This window comes from Octopus bimaculoides, chromosome 5 (assembly GCF_046866305.1).
Source record: "Octopus bimaculoides isolate indiv1 chromosome 5, ASM4686630v1, whole genome shotgun sequence".
NCBI lineage: Eukaryota > Metazoa > Mollusca > Cephalopoda > Octopoda > Octopodidae > Octopus > Octopus bimaculoides.
The window spans coordinates 109,974,527-109,993,445 of record NC_142932.1 but is presented as its reverse complement, the minus strand read 5'-3'; the positions used below and the strand labels follow the sequence as shown (position 1 = coordinate 109,993,445).

The 18,919-nt window shown below is 36.9% G+C and overlaps 1 protein-coding gene across 1 annotated transcript in view; it reads left to right on the top strand.

Annotated features, from left to right (window-relative positions):
- Positions 1–2,641: 2,641 nt before the first annotated feature.
- LOC106875792 (structure-specific endonuclease subunit EME1) overlaps positions 2,642–18,919 on the top strand; it is a 33,822-nt gene continuing 17,544 nt past the window's right edge. The window contains exons 1-5 of the mRNA XM_014924060.3: positions 2,642–3,205; positions 6,284–6,833; positions 10,404–10,526; positions 15,654–15,824; positions 18,762–18,854. Coding sequence (XP_014779546.1) covers positions 6,390–6,833; positions 10,404–10,526; positions 15,654–15,824; positions 18,762–18,854 — 831 coding nt within the window. The 5' untranslated portion in view covers positions 2,642–3,205; positions 6,284–6,389. The remainder of the gene's footprint in view (positions 3,206–6,283; positions 6,834–10,403; positions 10,527–15,653; positions 15,825–18,761; positions 18,855–18,919) is intronic.

Here is an 18,919-nt window from a genome sequence, read left to right as displayed (position 1 = left end):
CAGAATTCACTATTTTTAAATGCACCATTATCTTGCACTATGTAACAGGTGCTTGTTTGCATTTTAAGCATGTCCCAAATAATAGAAACCTTATTGTTGATAGAATTTTACTTCTGTAATATAACTGGCTGCATTAAGGCGTCTGATAGGTTTGTATTGGCTCTGACATGCCAACACAAGCCTATCAAGAGCAAGCAATATCCTGAATGTATTTATTACCTAAATATCTAGTCCAGTTTTTATGGATTTATACTAACATAAGGCAAAAAGGAATTTATAAGTGTTTCCTATCACACAAAGCCACTTGAATTGGTTACCATGACCTTTATAAAGCATTCAATGTTTATAAAACTGAGTTCAATTATTCTGGCTGAAGGAATGAAAAAGGTGTCTAAATGTTGAAAAGAAATAAGTTTGAGTTTCTTTTCAACCACTTCAGTTTCTTTATTGAAACCTCCAGTATGTCTTTGAATAAATCTACTAATGATTTTAAAGTGAAGATTTTTATAACTATGAGTTTTTCTATTTATAAGTTTCATATGAATACTGTTAATCTTTTATTTGATAATTTTATTAGAGAAAGTGCTGCTGTAGTAAATGGTTTATTTGTGCATAAATTAACCAGCTATTATGATTGAAGTAAATAAAAATCTATAAAATGTATTCTGGTTAAATATTTATGATATAATATAGTTCGTTTTTACAGTTTGTCTTGTCTCATCTGAAAAGATGAAAGATTGTATGTTTTGAATTGATTTAAACTTAGAATTATATATAATTCACAGAATTGCAATATTCACTAAACGATTTTGCTTGACAAGTCAAAAATGTTGAGATTGGTAGAACTGAAAGACACTTCTAACTTTGCATAACCTTTTCTATATTGCTAGCTACTACTCTTTCTTATTACTCCTTATATCATCAGTACATATTTTCATTGTTGTATACCACTTCCTCTACATTGTAGAAGACCTGTTTAATCCATGTTTAGCATACAAAACTATACGTGCATAAGAACATGTATACAAACACACATGCATGCATACACACATGATGGCTGCAGCTTGTTTTCAAGTAATGCCACTGTTTGGTCGTTCTTTTAAACATGAGCACCACGGATGTAGTTTTTCAGTCTTGCTAGGGACTTAAATGCTTTTGTAAAGATGTGGCAATGATTGGTGCATATAACACAGTAGGTGTTATAATATTGAATCTTCATGTGATGTTTCAGTCCGTCTCCTGGCACACATAATTTTTCACACTCACTGCAAAGAGAGATGCCATATTAATGCATAGTTAACTTGCCTCTGTGTGTGTGTGTTCCCTGATGACTTCTAAAACTTGCTTTACTAAGACAGACCTGCCCACACTCACTACATGTTAAATTGAACTGTACACCAACATAATCAAGCGGATTAGCATCTCTTTTAATGCTGCTTGTAACATGTAACCGAGTACGACCTGCAGCATGATTAGGTCGTTGGCAACTAAATTGGCATGCATACACACATGCATTTAAGGATATATATGTGAATGTCTAGACATGCAACTATATGCATGAGAATACATACATAAAACAAAACATACAAATCTACATATGCACTGACTCTAAACACTGCACATATATACATACATGCACAAACACACTGTTGATGTTGTTGAAATTCCAATGAAGGAGCTTTGGATCTAGGTTAGAAGCTAGCTCTTTCTTTATTTGCAAGAAATCTCGAAATAAACTGAATGACTTTCAAACATAGGCGTAGGAGTGGCTGTGTGGTAAGTAGCTTGCTTACAACCACATGGTTCTGGGTTCAGTCCCGCTGCGTGGCACCTTGGGCAAGTGTCTTCTACTATAGCCTCGGGCCGACCAAAGCCTTGTGAGTGGATTTGGTAGACGGAAACTGAAAGAAGCCCGCCGTATATATATATATATATATATATATATATATATATATATATATATATATATATATATATGTATGTATGTATGTGTATATGTTTGTGTGTCTGTGTTTGTCCCCCCAACATCGCTTGACAACCGATGCTGGTGTGTTTACGTCCCCGTAACTTAGCGGTTCGGCTAAAGAAACCGATAGAATAAGTATTAGGCTTACAAAGAATAAGTCCTGGGGTCGATTAGCTCGACTGAAAGGCGGTGCTCCAGCATGGCCACAGTCAAATGACTGAAACAAGTAAAAGAGAGATACATACATACACACACACATACATATCCCCATATGTGACATTTACATGCATTAATCTTGGATGTATATATTGAATTCCTGCCTAATTTGTATGAAATGTAATATGAACTGCAAAGCTTATATTGCTATTTCTTGTGGAATGATATAAGAATTGAAAAGAAGTGTGAATAAATTAACATATTTAAGATTGTTTGAAATCTTTTAAACTCAACAAGATGACAATGAGAATTATATGAATGTAAACTCTATTTTTGTCTGTTAATCAATAAAGAGTAGGGAGGTAAGCAATTCCACTGACATTTTGATGTATGACTGGTATTTGTCACTGAGAACCACAACAATTTTGATTTGTTCTTTTGTATTTCAACATAAAATTGTGTTAGAACAACTTTTTTTTTATATATCAGTTTACCATCGGTATACTCTTTCAGTTTGGCTAGTCAGCACAAACTGAAGGAATCTGTGTGATTGCTAGATTTGCTAGAAACAACAGCCAAATCTCCCTTAAAGCACCCTGTTGTCTTTCTTAAATAAAGAACATATAGGATAATGCTGTCTTAGATATACTCCCCAAAAGATGGGTGAACACAGATGGAATAACTCTGATCATTCCTGTTCAATCAGGGTAAACTCGGGGCTAAATAACAAACGAATTAAAAATTATAACGCAATGTGAAAAGAACCGATGTGGACAGAAACGATAGAACGGGTTAAATGCTTTCTCTAAGAAAACAATATAAATGAGCCTACAAGAAACGTCTATGTAGACATTCCACTTTCTAGAAATAGCAGTCAAATCTCCCTTAAATTACACCTTACTACCTTGAAAAGAGAAATCATATTGGATAATGAAGTAGTATTGTTAATAGGTCTCCTGGATCAGGGTTGACATCGACTAACCAACAACAAACAATATAAAGGCGGAAGAAAATTTGACAAGCCACTGTTTAAGTCATCACCGTTTTAAACCTACTTCAGGTATTAGATTCAAAATAAAGAAGGTAAGTATTTGTAATAAAGATTTCATTAATTTTCAGGAAATGTTAAAACCCTCTTTTCTGTGATATTTTCTTATCATTGCACGATTAAATCAGTAAAGAATCGCAAGTATTCTTTTAGTAAACAAGAGCGGTTACTTTGAAATTATCAAGTTGAGACTTTGACAATTGTTATTTGGTGATAAGTACGGAGAAAATATAATCACGGAAGGAAGAAAATATATTAAAACAAATAGATAAACAGCTTGGAAATAGTTATATGCTGCTATTAAAATTTATGATTTTATATGAATATGAAAACAACTTCATTTTTGTAGCATATTTTGTATTCGGATTAATGCCGAGAGTCTGGAACAAAATGCAATCGAAACATTTTCGACTTCCTTTTCGAACAATCTAAGATTTAAAGTTTCGTTTAGTTCCCGCGCTCGCGAAATTTTCTGCTTGTCCCGAACGAACTCCGCATCTTCTTTGCTCTTAGGACCTGTGTCGTCTTATGTAGCTGTGCGATATATTAAGGGTTACTTCATTCAAGGCTAGATTAAGTGTAATAGAGGCACTAAGCACTTTGCTACCCCCATGTATATGTAGTTTAAATATAAACAATAAACTGTAAAATAAATTTTTACGTTTCAAACATTAAACAAAGCTAACAGTAAGATGGAAAATGATCCTTTCTAGTATAGTTACAAGACCTGAAATTTTGGGGACGGAGACTAGTCGATTACATCGATTCCAGTGTTTCACTGGTATTTAATTTGTCGACCTCTGTGGAATTTGAACTCAGAACGTAAAGGAGGACGAAACGTTGCTAAGCATTTCGAGTTAAACTCTAGTGTTTGACCCGAGCAAAAAAACAAGAAAAAAAGAAATAGTGCAATAGGTGTAAAACAACATGTAGTAAACGGATATGAAAAAAAAAAAAAAAAATGCGCGCTGGCGAACGGGAGGCAGAGGAGAGGGGACTCGGAAAATTCACTTGCTCAAGGCGCCATGCAGTGGGACTGAACCCAGAACCGTGTGGTTGGGAAGAATATCCATTTTCTTGAAGGAAAAAATTAGATCGTGTGAATTGCCCTGGTCCTCACACGATCCGATTTTTTCCCTCAAGAAAATGGATATTCTTCCCAACCACACAGTTCCGGGTTCAGTCCCACTGCATGGCGCCTTGGGCAAGTGAATTTTCCGAGTCCCCTCTCCTCTGCCTCCCGTTCGCCAGCGTTCATTTTTTTTTTCATATTCGTTTACTACATGTTTTACACCTATTGCACTATTTTTTTTTTTTTTTTTTGCTTGGGTCAAACACTGGAGTTTAACTGTATTTTGTCTGGCCTGTTAACTATCCTGCCAGTTCGGCGCCTTAGTAAGATGGAAAATAATGTTTATCCCTTTGCACTTCCAATTTATTTATATTTTCAAAAAATTTCCACTTTTTTTAATTGCAAAGTCTTTGATCAGATCCTCACTATGAAACCATGAACACCTTGAATTTATGTTTCTGATCATACAAAAAACTTTGAATATTATTCTGGCAAGTTTAAAATGCTTTCTTTTGTGCCGTGAACCATATACCATTTCTGTGGCGCCCATCATTTCTTTGATTCCTTAAGCATGTGCTTATTTTGCATAATAGTTAATCCAGCGCTGACTTCATTAATTGTTAGGTAGACTGAATGGAGGTTGACTTGTTCAACGTAATAAGATAAATTTAATTTGCAAGTGAATCCTAGTAAAGCTAAATATCTACTCAGTTCCAGAACTGATTGTTTCTATTATCTATGCAAGATGAAACATTTCAGATAGGCTTATCCATTTTACCTGGGATCAAGGTATATGCTTTATATGCAATGCTACATTTAGTGTTGGTATTCTGTTGCGAAGAGGAAAGAGCCAAGTGTATTACAAGAATTATAATAGGTCTCCATAGACTTAGGGAGAATGGCTAGAGAAAAATATTGAGATGAATAGTCAAGATGTTTTAATCATCATCATCATCATCATCATCATCGTTTAACGTCCGCTTTCAATGCTAGCATGGGTTGGATGATTTGACTGAGGACTAGTGAACCAGATGGCTACACCAGGCTCCAATCTGATTTGGCAGAGTTTCTACAGCTGGATGCCGTTCCTAACGCCAACCACTCCGAGAGTGTAGTGGGTGTTTTTATGTGCCACCGGCACGAAAGCCAGTCAGACGGGTACTGGCAACGGCCATGCTCAAAATGGTGTATTTTACGTGCCACCTGCACAGGAGCCAGTCCAGTGGCACTGGCAACGATCTCGCTCAAATAACTTTTCACGTGCCAGGAAGGCAACGCTGGTAACGATCATGCTCGAACGGTGGTGGCATCACGATTTTGCTTTCGCTTGCCCCAACAGGTCTTTGCAAGCCGAGTTTAGTGTCCATTGAAGGAGACGTTGGCATGGGGGCCAGTCATCGAATTTAGTCCGATTTCGATTACACTTGTCTCAACAGGTCTTTGCAAGCGGAGTTTAGTGTCCAATGAAGGAAAGGTATGCATAAGTGGGCTGGCTACATTCCTGGCAGAGGCGTTGGATTTTGGTCTCACTTGGCTTGCTGGGTCTTCTCACGCACAGGATATTTCCAAAGGTCTTGGTCAGACAATTTTTAAAGTTATATTTGTGTGTGCTTTCATGTAAAATTAGTTGTGGGTATGAGAAAGTTTGAAGTGAATTGTTATGTATGTGTCAAAATGAAGGGCATGCTGCACAAAAGAAATAGGTTTTATGATCTTTGGACTTGTAGCATGAACAGTCATTACATTTTTTTCACTGAATTTTTTTATAACAATAACCTGTGAGCATTCTCATGGTAAGTTGAAAATGTTTCTGTAAATTATATTTCTAGAAGTTAATGCCTTCCAGATGAATTTTCTTTCATCCTTTCTGAGCAAATAAAATATTTGTGGTGATTCATTCCACTGTACTCTTTATGCCCAACAAAACTATACTCTATATTTCTTATTAAAACTGTACTAGAATTTTGTTAAAACTATCAATATTAAAGTCGTTGCCGTGGGCAAATTTAAAATGTTTTATTTTTTACTTTTTTGATTACAGATCTGAGTGGAACGTGAGAATAACTATCTTCCTTCAATTTAATCTGTTATTTTTTTTTTTCTGAGAAAAATAACCCACAAAAGAATAAAAGACATTTTAATACACAATGGATTTGGATGTAGAAATACCACTCAAGGAGAGAGTTTTAGGGTTATCTTCTAAATTTTCTCATGCTATCATTGATCTAGACAATGAAAATATATATTTTGATGATCATTCACATGCTAATGTTCAGTTTGATGAAGCTCCCAATTTAACTCAAGAAAACAGAGATCTCAAATCTGGTTCCATAGTCTCAAACTTTGTAGATGTAAATGAGGAATGTGCTGATAGTGATGATTCTGATTCCTTACCTGCATATACTGAATTAACGAGTTCTCACAGTGATGGCAAGTTATCAGAATTCCTAAAGAAGCACACAACTTTAAATACATTGCCACAAACAGAAGTGATAAAACACACAACTTTAAATACATTGCCAGAAACAGAAGTAATAAAGAAGAAAAAATGCTCATCAGAAAAGATGGCTGTGAAAAAAGTCCAGAAGGATGTGAGTTTAACATTATTTTTAAATAACAAAATAAAAAAATTAGTGTTCCAAGAAACTAGTAATAGTCTTCATTAGTAAAAACAGTTCATGTGATGAATTTTTTAAAAGATAATTTTGTGTGCCATAAGGAGAAGATGGTTCTGAGGTTTTGCATACAACCCTTTGAAGGAATGAGAAATATGTTAGAAGGTTCTGAATAATGTTGAGTAATACAAGGAAAAAAAAATAGCTGATGACCAGGTATTAATTGAGTAGTAGATCAATGATCTAAATGAACTATATGTGTTATGCTTGTGTGTATATGTGTGTGTGTGCACATGTGCATGTGTGTGCACATGTGCATGTGTGTGCACATGTGCATGTGTGTGCACATGTATGCACATGCATGTGTGTGTGTGTATAGACTTCACCATCTGTTGTGATTATTGGTAATCTGTAAGAATTCAGTACTGATATTCAGTGTTCTTATTTCTTACCGATAGGCATGTTTGTATTAAAATTAATGTGAGTTCACTGCAGAGAAAATATCTTTTGGGATTTGATTACTCCCTATCTGGTGGTTGTGTGCAAGCTAGCATAGCTTGTGATGAGCACAACATGGGAGAAGACATCGATGTTTGATACTTTATCTCATCGACTTAAGGCTGATATTGAAGAAAGTGTTCAGTTTCTGTTCGTGTTTAGTATGTTTTGTCTATGTTTTGTTGCCATGCCAAGAGATTACTGATTATACAATTGTTCTTTATTAGCATCTTGGTCTTGAGAATGAGTTTCTGATTCATCTAGACACATGAGTAAGCAAACCTAAAGTAGATGTAGCTTTCCCAATATGATTATTCGGAGACCTTTTTACTGATAGTAGGTCTGATGTATGTGAATTAGTATATGTGAGCAAGTATACTAGTTCCAGTTTCTAATAAATCAAAGGTAGAGTGTCATTTAAAGGATGATAGTCAATCTAAAATCTTTGCAAGTATTAGAGAAAAGGTCCAGAAAACAGTGAAGTTATTTCTTATTGGATGAGGACACTGGAACATAATTGCCTTTGATTAAGAACCACACCCTCCTTGGCTCCCAGTCTTGCACAGCTGACATTGCGCAGCTGTCTGTTAGTTTTGGTATGCAAATGGACTCCTTTGGTTGAAGTCTCAAAAGATGTTTGAGAAGCAGATAGGAAAAAGAATTTTGAAACTTTGTAGTGCTATATGTAGCCTTGATTCTCACTGCTGTTGATGTCTAGAGGTCCAGATGAATTACTATTGTAGTTGTATTCGGTTGTTGCCCTTGTGTCGTCATACAAAGATAGAATCCTGCTGTGTAACTTTGAGAGACATTCATTCTTAGGAGATTTAATCAAATTACTTACTATGTCACTAATATTGATAGATGGAGGCTTCTGTTCTCTACATTTCTGAATTTGGTGATTGTACTGAAATGCAATGTGAACATATTTCACCATTTTTGTAGACAAATCAGCACAGCTCCTGTGAAGGGAAATTGCTGTGTAATTACTCCTATTAGCTTGATTAGTGCATTTTTTGATAATAGCTGCCTTTCAAATGTTAATGGTTTCTTGGAGGTTTTCCATGCATCTGGTCAACTTTGTATGGATGTTATAAAATCACAGTTACAGAGTGAGCCTTTGAGATTTTTGTTTTCCATTTTGCTTGTGTGGTAAGTTACGCACTGTTTGTTGGAGTTTCTCCATTATCTTCATGGAACAAATGAGGAAGGTGAACTATGATGAGTTAACACCTAATTAGTTGGTAGTTGCCTTGTTCAATATGGGTGGTAGTTGTCCATTGACATTGAGGGCATGTTTGGCTGTATGGTTAATAAGTTTGCTTCAAAATGACATAGTTTCATGTTCACTTATGCTGTCTGGTCTGTCACCTTGGCCAGTGTCTTCTGTCATAGCTTTCAGGTCTTCATTATCATCATTTAATGTCTGTTTTCCATGCTAGCATGGGTTGGACGGTTTGACAGGAGCTGGTAAGGCCAAGGGCCACACCAGCTCCATTGTCTGTTTTGCCTGGGTTTCTACTGTAGGATGCCCTTCCTAATGCCAACCACTTTACAGAGTGTATTAGGTACTTTTTACATCACACTGTCATCAGTTCTTTTTATGTGACACCATTCACCAGTGCTTTTTTTTGTGGCACCAGCACTAGTATTTTTTACGTGACACAAACTCTTTGAAAGCTCAGCAGAGCTTCTTGTTTTGTGGTAGACTTAATATATCATCTGGTTCAATACCACCACCTGGTTCATGGGTACCTCAGTTGGCATGCACTCTGTTGCTAATATTTGGTCAAGGTCTCTTCCTTGAGGATAACTTCTCCCATCAGACTTGGAAGTCTTGAAGAGGTCAAGGATCCTATCTTCGTCCTCTGATTAAGTCGTTTAAAAATATTGCAAATTTCTTTCAATATCCACAGCAACCATTGGTACTACATTGATTTAGAGTAGCAAAACCTAACTTTCCTTGTTATGGTGATGTTGATACAAAGTTAGAGAGTTCTTCTCAGAGCTCTAGCTTTCAGTATTATTGAGGACCAGAAAGGCAGCAAGCAGAATCATTAGCACACCAGGCAAACTGCTTGGTGGCATTTCATCCCTCTTTACATTATGTTCTGAGTTCAAATTCTGCTGAGGTTGATTCAACTTTACCTTTCATCCTTTCAGGGTCAATATGATAAGTACTAATTGAGCACTGGGATCGATGTAATTCACTTAACCCCTCCCCCAAAGTTGCTGGCCTTGTGCCAAAATTTGAAACCAATATTATGGAGGCCAGTTGGTAAATCAGTTAATTTAGTCCTTTACTTTCTGCTGTATCCTGATCAAAGTATTTTCTCTGGCTATTACTTGGATTATAAGTTTTTATGAATTTCATATGATGGATTGTAGAAATGATATTGTATGTAGATCATCTGACTTTTTGAAACATAGAAAAACATAAAATATCTTTAAGTGTCCATGTTAGCAGGTTTGAATTCAAGTTTGTAAATTACCAAACATTCACTTCAACATGCTAATAGGATAGAATAGTGGGAGAAGAGGAAGTAAAAGAATAAGAGAGAGAAAAATGAAAGAGTAAAAAGATCGTATAGCATGTGCATCAGAATTATTAAGATAAAACTTACTTGGAAGAGGATGCATGGCATTCAATCATATAATAATATAATTAATATATATATATATATATATATATATATATCTGTAAATAATATGTGACAATAATTCGGTAGCCATGATAAAACTCCGAGTTTTGGATGCCGGGGTGGAAACCCATGCCACCATCTCTTCAGTTATCTGGCCATTCTTCGATGGCCAGATAACTGAAGAGATGGTGGCATGGGTTTCCACCCCGGCATCCAAAACTCGGAGTTTTATCATGGCTACCGAATAATTGTCACATATTTTTTACAGATAAATTCCTCTATTTACATAATATCGAGATCTTTTTCTTTCTTTTGTTGTCTTACCTTTTCTATCTATCTATCTATATATATATATAATATATGTAATATATGTATATAATATATATTTTTTTAATTGAATGAATAGGTGGTGCAGAAAAGTGATCAAAATGGAAAAATAACAAAGAAGCACATGAAAGAAAAAGCTGCTCAAATAAGAAAAGCTGAGCAAAAGAAGCGTTTAGCATATCAACCAAAAGAATGTCTGAAGGTTTGTGTTTCTAGTTTTACTTTGATATTTATCAACTGTTAGTTTTGACTTAAGAGCTCAGAGACTAAGTTGTCTCTCTCCAGGTTGAGCAGTTACTTCTCCAGATCGAGAAGACACAGCTCCAGTACTATGGAAATGGGGTTAGAAATGTTGCAGGCAAAAAATGATTAGATGGATTCTTGAAGCTGAGCTAATGGGAAGGAGACCAGGAACAGACCAAGAACAAGATGGTCGGATGATATTCATAGTCTCTGTAGGTCACATTTGGGGTGCCATGGATGAGATGCCTGAGAACTCTACCACAGGAATAGTGCATAGAGAAGATGGATGGATAAACTATTGGAGCCAGAGAAAGATGAACTGTTATTAAACTAGACTTCCATTTTATAGGATTTAAGCATTGAAGTTGTTTATTGTCTTTAAAGGTTTATTTTACTATGTCATCAGTATCATCATCATCATTTAATGTCTGTTTTCCATGCTGGCATGGGTTGGACGGTTTGACAGGAGCTGGCCAGGCTAGTGGCTGTACCAGTAACACACACCCATTTTGGTCGACCAGAGACTGTACTGGGGCTCTGTTGCAATGTTGCACCTCCCCCACTCAGGCCCATCAAATGACTTTCATTTCCTTGTGTCTTAGAACATGAGCCTTAGCTCTGACAATGCAACCTTCATGCTTAACATTGAAGAATTTGTCAAGGGCCAATCTCACTGTGAGCACGCTGGTTGTGATGCCTTTTCTAAGCACCTCTTTTAAGTTTCCATCCGTTCTATTTCTTTCTATCTCTAATGCCTTACTAAACCTAATTGATTCTACTCTAATTGCACTTTTGGTTTATTTTATACAACTGGATGCTCTTCCTAATGCCAGCCACTTCATAAAGTGTACTGGGTGCTTTTTACATGATACCATCACCAGTGCTTTTTATGTGGCACCAACACCAGTGTTTTTAATGTGGCACCAGCACCAGTGTTTTTAATGTGGCACCAACACCAGTGCTTTTTACATGGCACCTGGTAGAATAGTTCATCGAATCAGGACATTTATTAATCATTGCAACAAGTGTTTAATACTGAACACTTTTTCTGATTGTGACGTAGACTTGAGTAGACTCTCATTTTTTTTTTTTTTAATATATGCACTTCCATTAATGTCTTTAGTCATATTGTTTGAGTAATATGAAGTTCTAAAATTATGATGAGAATCAAAATATCTTGTTCTGGGTCCTTAGCTTCTTCTGAAGTTGTAGGAGTGCTGTGATGATATACAACATGTCTTGGACATTATTAAGTCTTTTGGAACTTATCCGCATCCAGGTCTGACCATACCCAATTTCTTTCAGAGGGGGTGGGGAGATGAAAAGAAAGAGGAGGGAGTGGAGATCCTCTGTACAGGATAGGTATCTTATTTTATCGAACTCAAACTGGTGAAAGGCATGTTTACTTAGCAATTTTTGAACTTGGAACCCTGCAAGCAGGAATGGATACTGCAGAGTCATTATGCCATCAGATAGATGGTATAATGACTGCTAATTTGCTATCTTCATATGACCTCAGAATGTTGAACCTTTCGGACAAGATGACAAAAGACCAAGATACTTGGTACCTTGTCTAAAAGACTCATTCTCCACAGCAGAAGTGTTAAGGCTGCATCCCCTGGTGAAGAGGATTGGCCTGTAAGAGTCTTGTACTGGTGCCACGTAAAAGCACTCATGCCGGTGTCACATTAAAAGTACAGAGTACTCACTGTAAAGTGGTTAGCATAAAGAAGGGCATCCATCTGTAGAAACCAAGTGAAATCAGGCTGGAACCTGGTGCAGCTCTCTGGCTTGCCTGCTCTGGTGAAACTGTCCAACCTATGCCAGTGTGGAAAACAGATGTTAAAGGATGATGATGATGTCTTGTGTTTAATATATTAATGTATACAGTATGTTTTGTAATTACATAGTGATTAAAAAAATCTATGCGAGCTGTTTTAATTTTTTGCACTTTCCTGCTTCAGTATTTATTGACAAGTCTTTCTAATTTTGGCGCAAGGCCAGCAATTTTTGAGGGAAATGGGCAAGTTGATTAAATCAAGCCTAGCACTTGTCTGATACTTTATTTTATTGACCAAGAGATGCTGAAAGATAAAGTTAACCTTGGTGAGATTTGAGCTCAGAACATTAAGTGCAGGAAGAACTGCTACTAAGTATTTTATCCAAATTCTAATGGCTCTGCTAGCTTTCTGTCTTAATAATAATGGTTTCAAATTTTGACTTAAGGCCACTAAATTTAGTGGGCAGGGATTAATCAATTACATGAAACCCAGAGAAGGATGAAAGCAAAGTTAACCTTCGTAGAATTTGAGCTCAGAATATAAAAAGCTCAAAAAAATGCCACAAAACAATTTTCCCAATTTCTCAATTTGCTAACAATTCTGCCAGCTTGCTGATGTGAGTGTTTACTAATAATAGGAACTCTGTCCAATTATATTAAAAAGTTGCCAATTCTTTCTACTTATGTTCAGTTATGGTTTTATTTCTCTCATGGTTACAATTTTCCAAAAATATGTAATCAAATTAAGTTCTCCTTGTTACCCCATATAAACAAGGCGTGTAAGAATAAAAAGTCACCATGATAGTTCCTTTTAGTTAAGATATATCAAAGAAAATATAGTGAATTCAACAGAAAAACATAGCATTATTCAGGAATGATATTTAAGTTGTTATATATTTATTATCATCATCATTGTTTAATGTCCGCTTTCCATGCTAGCATGGGTTGGATGATTTGACTGAGGACTGGTGAAACCGGATGGCAACACCAGGCTCCAATCTGATTTGGCAGAGTTTCTACAGCTGGATGCCCTTCCTAACGCCAACCACTCAGAGAGTGTAGTGGGTGCTTTTACGTGTCACCCGCACGAAGGCCAGTCAGGCGGTACTGGCAACAGCCACGCTCAAAATGGTGTATTTTATGTGCCACCCGCACAAGAGCCAGTCCAGGGACACTGATCCATGTAGGATTGTAGTAAAGTAAGCATTGTTAACTTCAGTTTCTGATAGAAAAAAGTATAGAGAAACATGCTTGAAGGTTGCCTGGTTGAAACTTGATAGATACAAAATAATTGATAGAGATGTAGTAACGCCTGCGCATGCGTAGTCTTACGCATGCGTAAAATTAAACAAGCAAGCGTTTGCCGCCCAATTCATTCTCTTTCACGCTGGCCAGCGATTGAGCATGGACGTATGTTTAAAAGCTGTCTCTACATCTTTCGGTCTTATACTCGACAGCTAGTTATTCTCACCTCTAAAGATGTATAACTAAAGATATGTTTGTTTTACCAAGTAAATAAATGTTGTTTAAGTTGTTTAGTCTAGAGTTCAGCGTTCCGTCTATTTCTTTAATATTATAGTAGAAAGTCAGGTATACAATCTAAAGATGTATAACCCACTTTCTACTAAAGTGGTGACCCCGACGACTTTCTACTAAAGTGGTGACCCCGACGACTTTCTACTAAAGTGGTGACCCCGACGACTTTCTACTAAAGTGGTGACCCCGACGACTTTCTACTAAAGTGGTGACCCCCGACGAAGAAAAAACGCAGCATGAACTACGGATTACCAACTTATAACTGGTGAACCTCGACTAAAGAACAAATACGGCTATGGAGACTGACTCATTACCAACATCTCCAAACATAGTCAACACGACTCAACAAGCGCGGTTTTTATTCTCGTCTCTGTTAGAGTGGATTTTTTCCACTCACGAAAAACAGACAGGATTTACGGCCTGCTTTTTATGTTTTTATATGTCGCATTTTACACTCTCACATTACACATACATCTTTTATGTCACACAATAACTCTTGTTAATCATTTCGCACGGTCGTTCTTTCATCTTGGGTTAAGAAAATTTTTCTTCGAGGTTTTCGCTAATGGTCGTACAGAAATTGTGTCTGTCGATCGTTCTGTAAAAGCGTACCTCTTCAAACACTCATCACCAAACAGCCTTTTCGCCACCAGCGTCGTGCGCCAACCAAGATTACCACCGTGACGACAACAATTACTACTATCAATTACAAGCTTTCCCCCCGACGTCGCCAAGTTTCAACTGAATCATTACCACCACACATACAGAACACAGCTAGAGCAGTTCCTGCGCCGACGTTTTCATCAATGTACTCTATCTCGGTGTTTTGGGTTTTTTTTTCGCAGTCTATACTACAGGCACTTTCACTTGTTCTGTGTTTTTTTCTCACACACACACTTGTGCACTCATACATTTTCTTTCCTTTCAGGGAAAACAAACTCTCAGACTTTTACATCTCGTGATTCCAGTTTCCTGGACAGTTGTCATCACGGTTGTTTTGTCATTGTCATTTCATTTATACGTTGCATGCATGTATTTCACAAGTGTACATTTCATTTCTTTGTGTGTGTTTGTACCACATCTTGTGGGTGGTTTTTCAGTGGCCATCCTGCCTCAGGCGTTCTAACAGATTTTATTTATCGTGCGTTTCCGCTCTGGTGAGGGAGCTCTGTAGTAACGCCTGCGCATGAGTAGTCTTACGCATGCGTAAAATTAAACAAGCAAGCGTTTCCCGCTCAATTCATTCTCTTTCACGCTGGCCAGCGATTGAGCATGGACGTATGTTTAAAAGCTGTCTCTACATCTTTCGGTCTTATACTCGACAGCTCGTTATTCTCACCTCTAAAGATGTATAACTAAAGATATGTATGTTTTACCAAGTAAATAAATGTTGTTTAAGTTGTTTAGTCTGGAGTTCAGCGTTCCGTCTATTTCTTTAATTTTATAGTAGAAAGTCAGGTATACAATCTAAAGATGTATAACCCACTTTCAAGGCCAGTCAGGCGGTACTGGCAACAGCCATGCTCAAAATGGTGTATTTTACGTGCCACCCGCACAAGAGCCAGTCCAGGGACACTGATCCATGTAGGATTGTAGTAAAGTAAGCATTGTTAACTTCAGTTTCTGATAGCAAAAAGTATAGGGAAACATGCTTGAAGGTTGCCTGGTTGAAACTTGATAGATACAAAATAATTGATAGAGATATATATAGTCAAATATAGTAGTCATACTGTTATTACAACTTCTTTTTTCTTATGCTTTGTTCAACAGTCTATGACAGTTGTCATTGATCCTGGAGTGGTTAACCAGCCTGGTGTCGGAACAGCTATTTTCAGTGCCTGTGATGATCTTGAAGTTACTTATAAAATTGAATCTCAATTCATGCCTTATGTTGTTTCTTGGAAACGAACTACACTGTGTTATGATACCGAAGATCAAGTGGTAATGTATATATATTTTTTCCTTGTGTCTTGGAATTTGTAAGCAGAAACTTTTATCTTGATATTCAAAACAAATTACATTATCTTAATTAAAAAAAAATGAAATAATTTCCTTTACTGTTCATACATTATGTGACTAACGATTGCTTAGAAAAAAAAATTGATGAAAAGTTTGCTTTCCAACTGCATAGTTCCAGGTTCAGTCCCACTGCGTAGCATTTTGGGCAACTGTCTTCTACTATAGCCTTGGGCTGACCAAAGCCTTGTGCATGGATTTGGTGGACGGAAACAGAAAAAAGCCCATCATATGTGTGTGTGTGTTTGTTTTTTGCACCCCCCCCCCCACCTTACCATTTGACAACAGGTGTTGGTGTGTTTATGTCCTTGTAACTTAGTGGTTTGGCAAAAAAAACAGATAAAATAAATACCAGGCTTAAAAGAAAGTATTGGGGTTGATTGATCTGATTAAAGTTCAAGGCGGTACCCCAGTATGGCTACAGTCTAATGACTGAAGCAAGTAAAAGATAAAAAATAATGAATAATGATTGATCTTTCATTTATATAGGCACAGGAGGGGATGTGTGGCAAGTAGCTTGCTTACCAACCACATGGTTCTGGGTTCAGTTCCACTGCGTGGCACCTTGGGCTAGTGTCTTCTACTATAGCCTCAAGCCGACCAAAGCTTTGTGAGTGGATTTGGTAGACGGAAACTGAATGAAGCCTGTTGCACACACACACACACTATATAATATCCTGGAAACAGCTGTAAGACCTTTTATTTATAAATGTTCTAAAATCTTCACAGCCTTGGTTTTTTATCTCATTCTGGAAAAAAAAAATTATATATATATAATATATATATATATATATATATATATATATATATGTGTGTGTGTGTGTATGTTTGTGTGTCTGTGTTTGTCTCCCCAACATTGCTTGACAACCGATGCTAAGACCGATGGAATAAGTACTGAGCTTACAAAGAATGTCTTGAGACTGATTTGCTCGACTAAAGGCAGTGCTCCAGCATGGTCACAGTCAAATGACTGAAACAAGTAAAAGAATAAAAGATTATGTTTAAGAAAATTCAAATTAATGAAGTAAACTACCAGAGAAGTAATCATGGAAAAGTAATGAAAATTAATAAATTAAGTGGCCAGGTGCAGGTATGGCTGTGTATAGGCACATACATAACTGTTTGATTAAGAAGCTTATTGCCCTACCATGGGACAAATATCTTCTATAGCTCCAGGTTAATGAAAGCCTTATGGGTGGATTCAGTTGACTGAGAAAAGCATGTCAGGTATATACATACAAGGGGGTGCTGAGAATCTCAGGTTGTAAGAAGCCACCAAGGAAACTGGCTAACCTTGCCATATGCACCTACAGCTGCAGGTCCTTAGCAAGGGGTGACTGGCTTGAATCCCCTGATGGAGGAGAGAAAGATGGACCTGTGCAGTTGTCGTGTGGTACCCGTGCAAATGGAAGAGGCCACTTGGAAGATCTCCAATCATGTGGGAAGATGATTTAGGAAAGGTGTTTGGAACAATGTGGAGGAGAATGGCAAGAGCACGAAGGGAATGGAGCAAATACTGTGGCCAGCAGAGCCAACTCAGCACCAAACAGCCTGGCTGATCCAGGTGATATTTCTTCCATTTTGTTATGGGGGAAATTAGGTATCAAGTCAAGTTCATTGATTTGGTTGTCATATAAAACCATTTAAACCCTGAAATCAGAGGTAAGACCTTCAGATTGTTCCCTAACAATCAGTCAGATTACTGTCATCTCATTGGCTTATTTGAACAGAACTAAGCAACAAAAACAGTTGGTTTTGTTTGAAATTGATCTAGATTCTATCTTCTGTTCTTATTTTCAGTATTAAAAACAGAATTTAAGTCAGCAAGCTGGCAAAGTTGTTAGTACATCGGACAAAATGCTTAGCAGTGTTTTATCCTTCTTTACGTTTTGAGTTCAAATGCTACCTAGGTCAACTTTGCCTGTTATCCTTTTGGGAGTGAACAAAATAAGCACTAGTTGAATACTGAGGTCGATGTAATCAACTTGGCTCCTCCCCTGAAATTGCTGGCCTTGTGTCAAAATTTGAAATCAATATTAGAAACAGAATTTTCCCCTCAAGTGTAATAAATTGATTGAAATATTCTTTGTCCATTCTGTAGAACCTTGTATGGCCCTGCTTGCCTGAGATTCGAAACTGAATCTGGAATTCTCCCTAGCCATACGACCTATTGTTTTTTCAAAAAGGAATGCTGATTAAAGCATTTTCCGTTTGACCCTTGATGTTGCTATACTATAAAGAGTTTTGGTAAACAAGTGTGACCTATATTAATTTAGCTGTAGTTAAAATGGTACATCCATTTTCCTAACTAGTCTGCACAATTATAAATATTAGCATTTTGTAAAGAAAATGCAGTGGGTGAGAACAACTGACAGAGAGCAGGCTGACTGGCTCGAAATACCGTCTCGACAGAACGTCATAGAAGGACAACTATGGAATCCACCAGTGATACAGTTGTCTTGTCCACCACTAGCTTACCTTTCTCACTCACTTTCATTTCGACAGTATCACTCTGTCTCTCTCTCCACTGCTGCTTAATTGACGGGGACATGAAAGTCTCATACTATTGACTTTCTAAACTTACCTTCACTCTATCTTCATCTGACCCCTATTTTAGCATCTAGTAGTTAGCAAACACGAAAACAGCAACATTCATACAAGAAACTATAACTCGTGTTGCCTCGTTTGCTTTCCAACTGTTTTTATACATGCCTGCCTGTTGTGGTTTGGCTATACATATTATGTAACGGTAAATAAAATTTGATTATCTACAATTTTGGCCACTGTCCTTCTTTCTTGGAATCAACATCATCATTTTTGCCTTCCAACTTATGCATTATCTGTTACAATTCTTATCTTCAGGTCAAAACTTGGAATTTGGACGTTGATGAAAAAGATATTGTGATAATGATACCATTAGACATCTTTACTGAAATGTTAGATCACTTTAAAACGGTAAAAAACATTTTCACTTCAGTCCCTTTTTTTTTACATGTAAAATTATGTAAAAATTATCATTG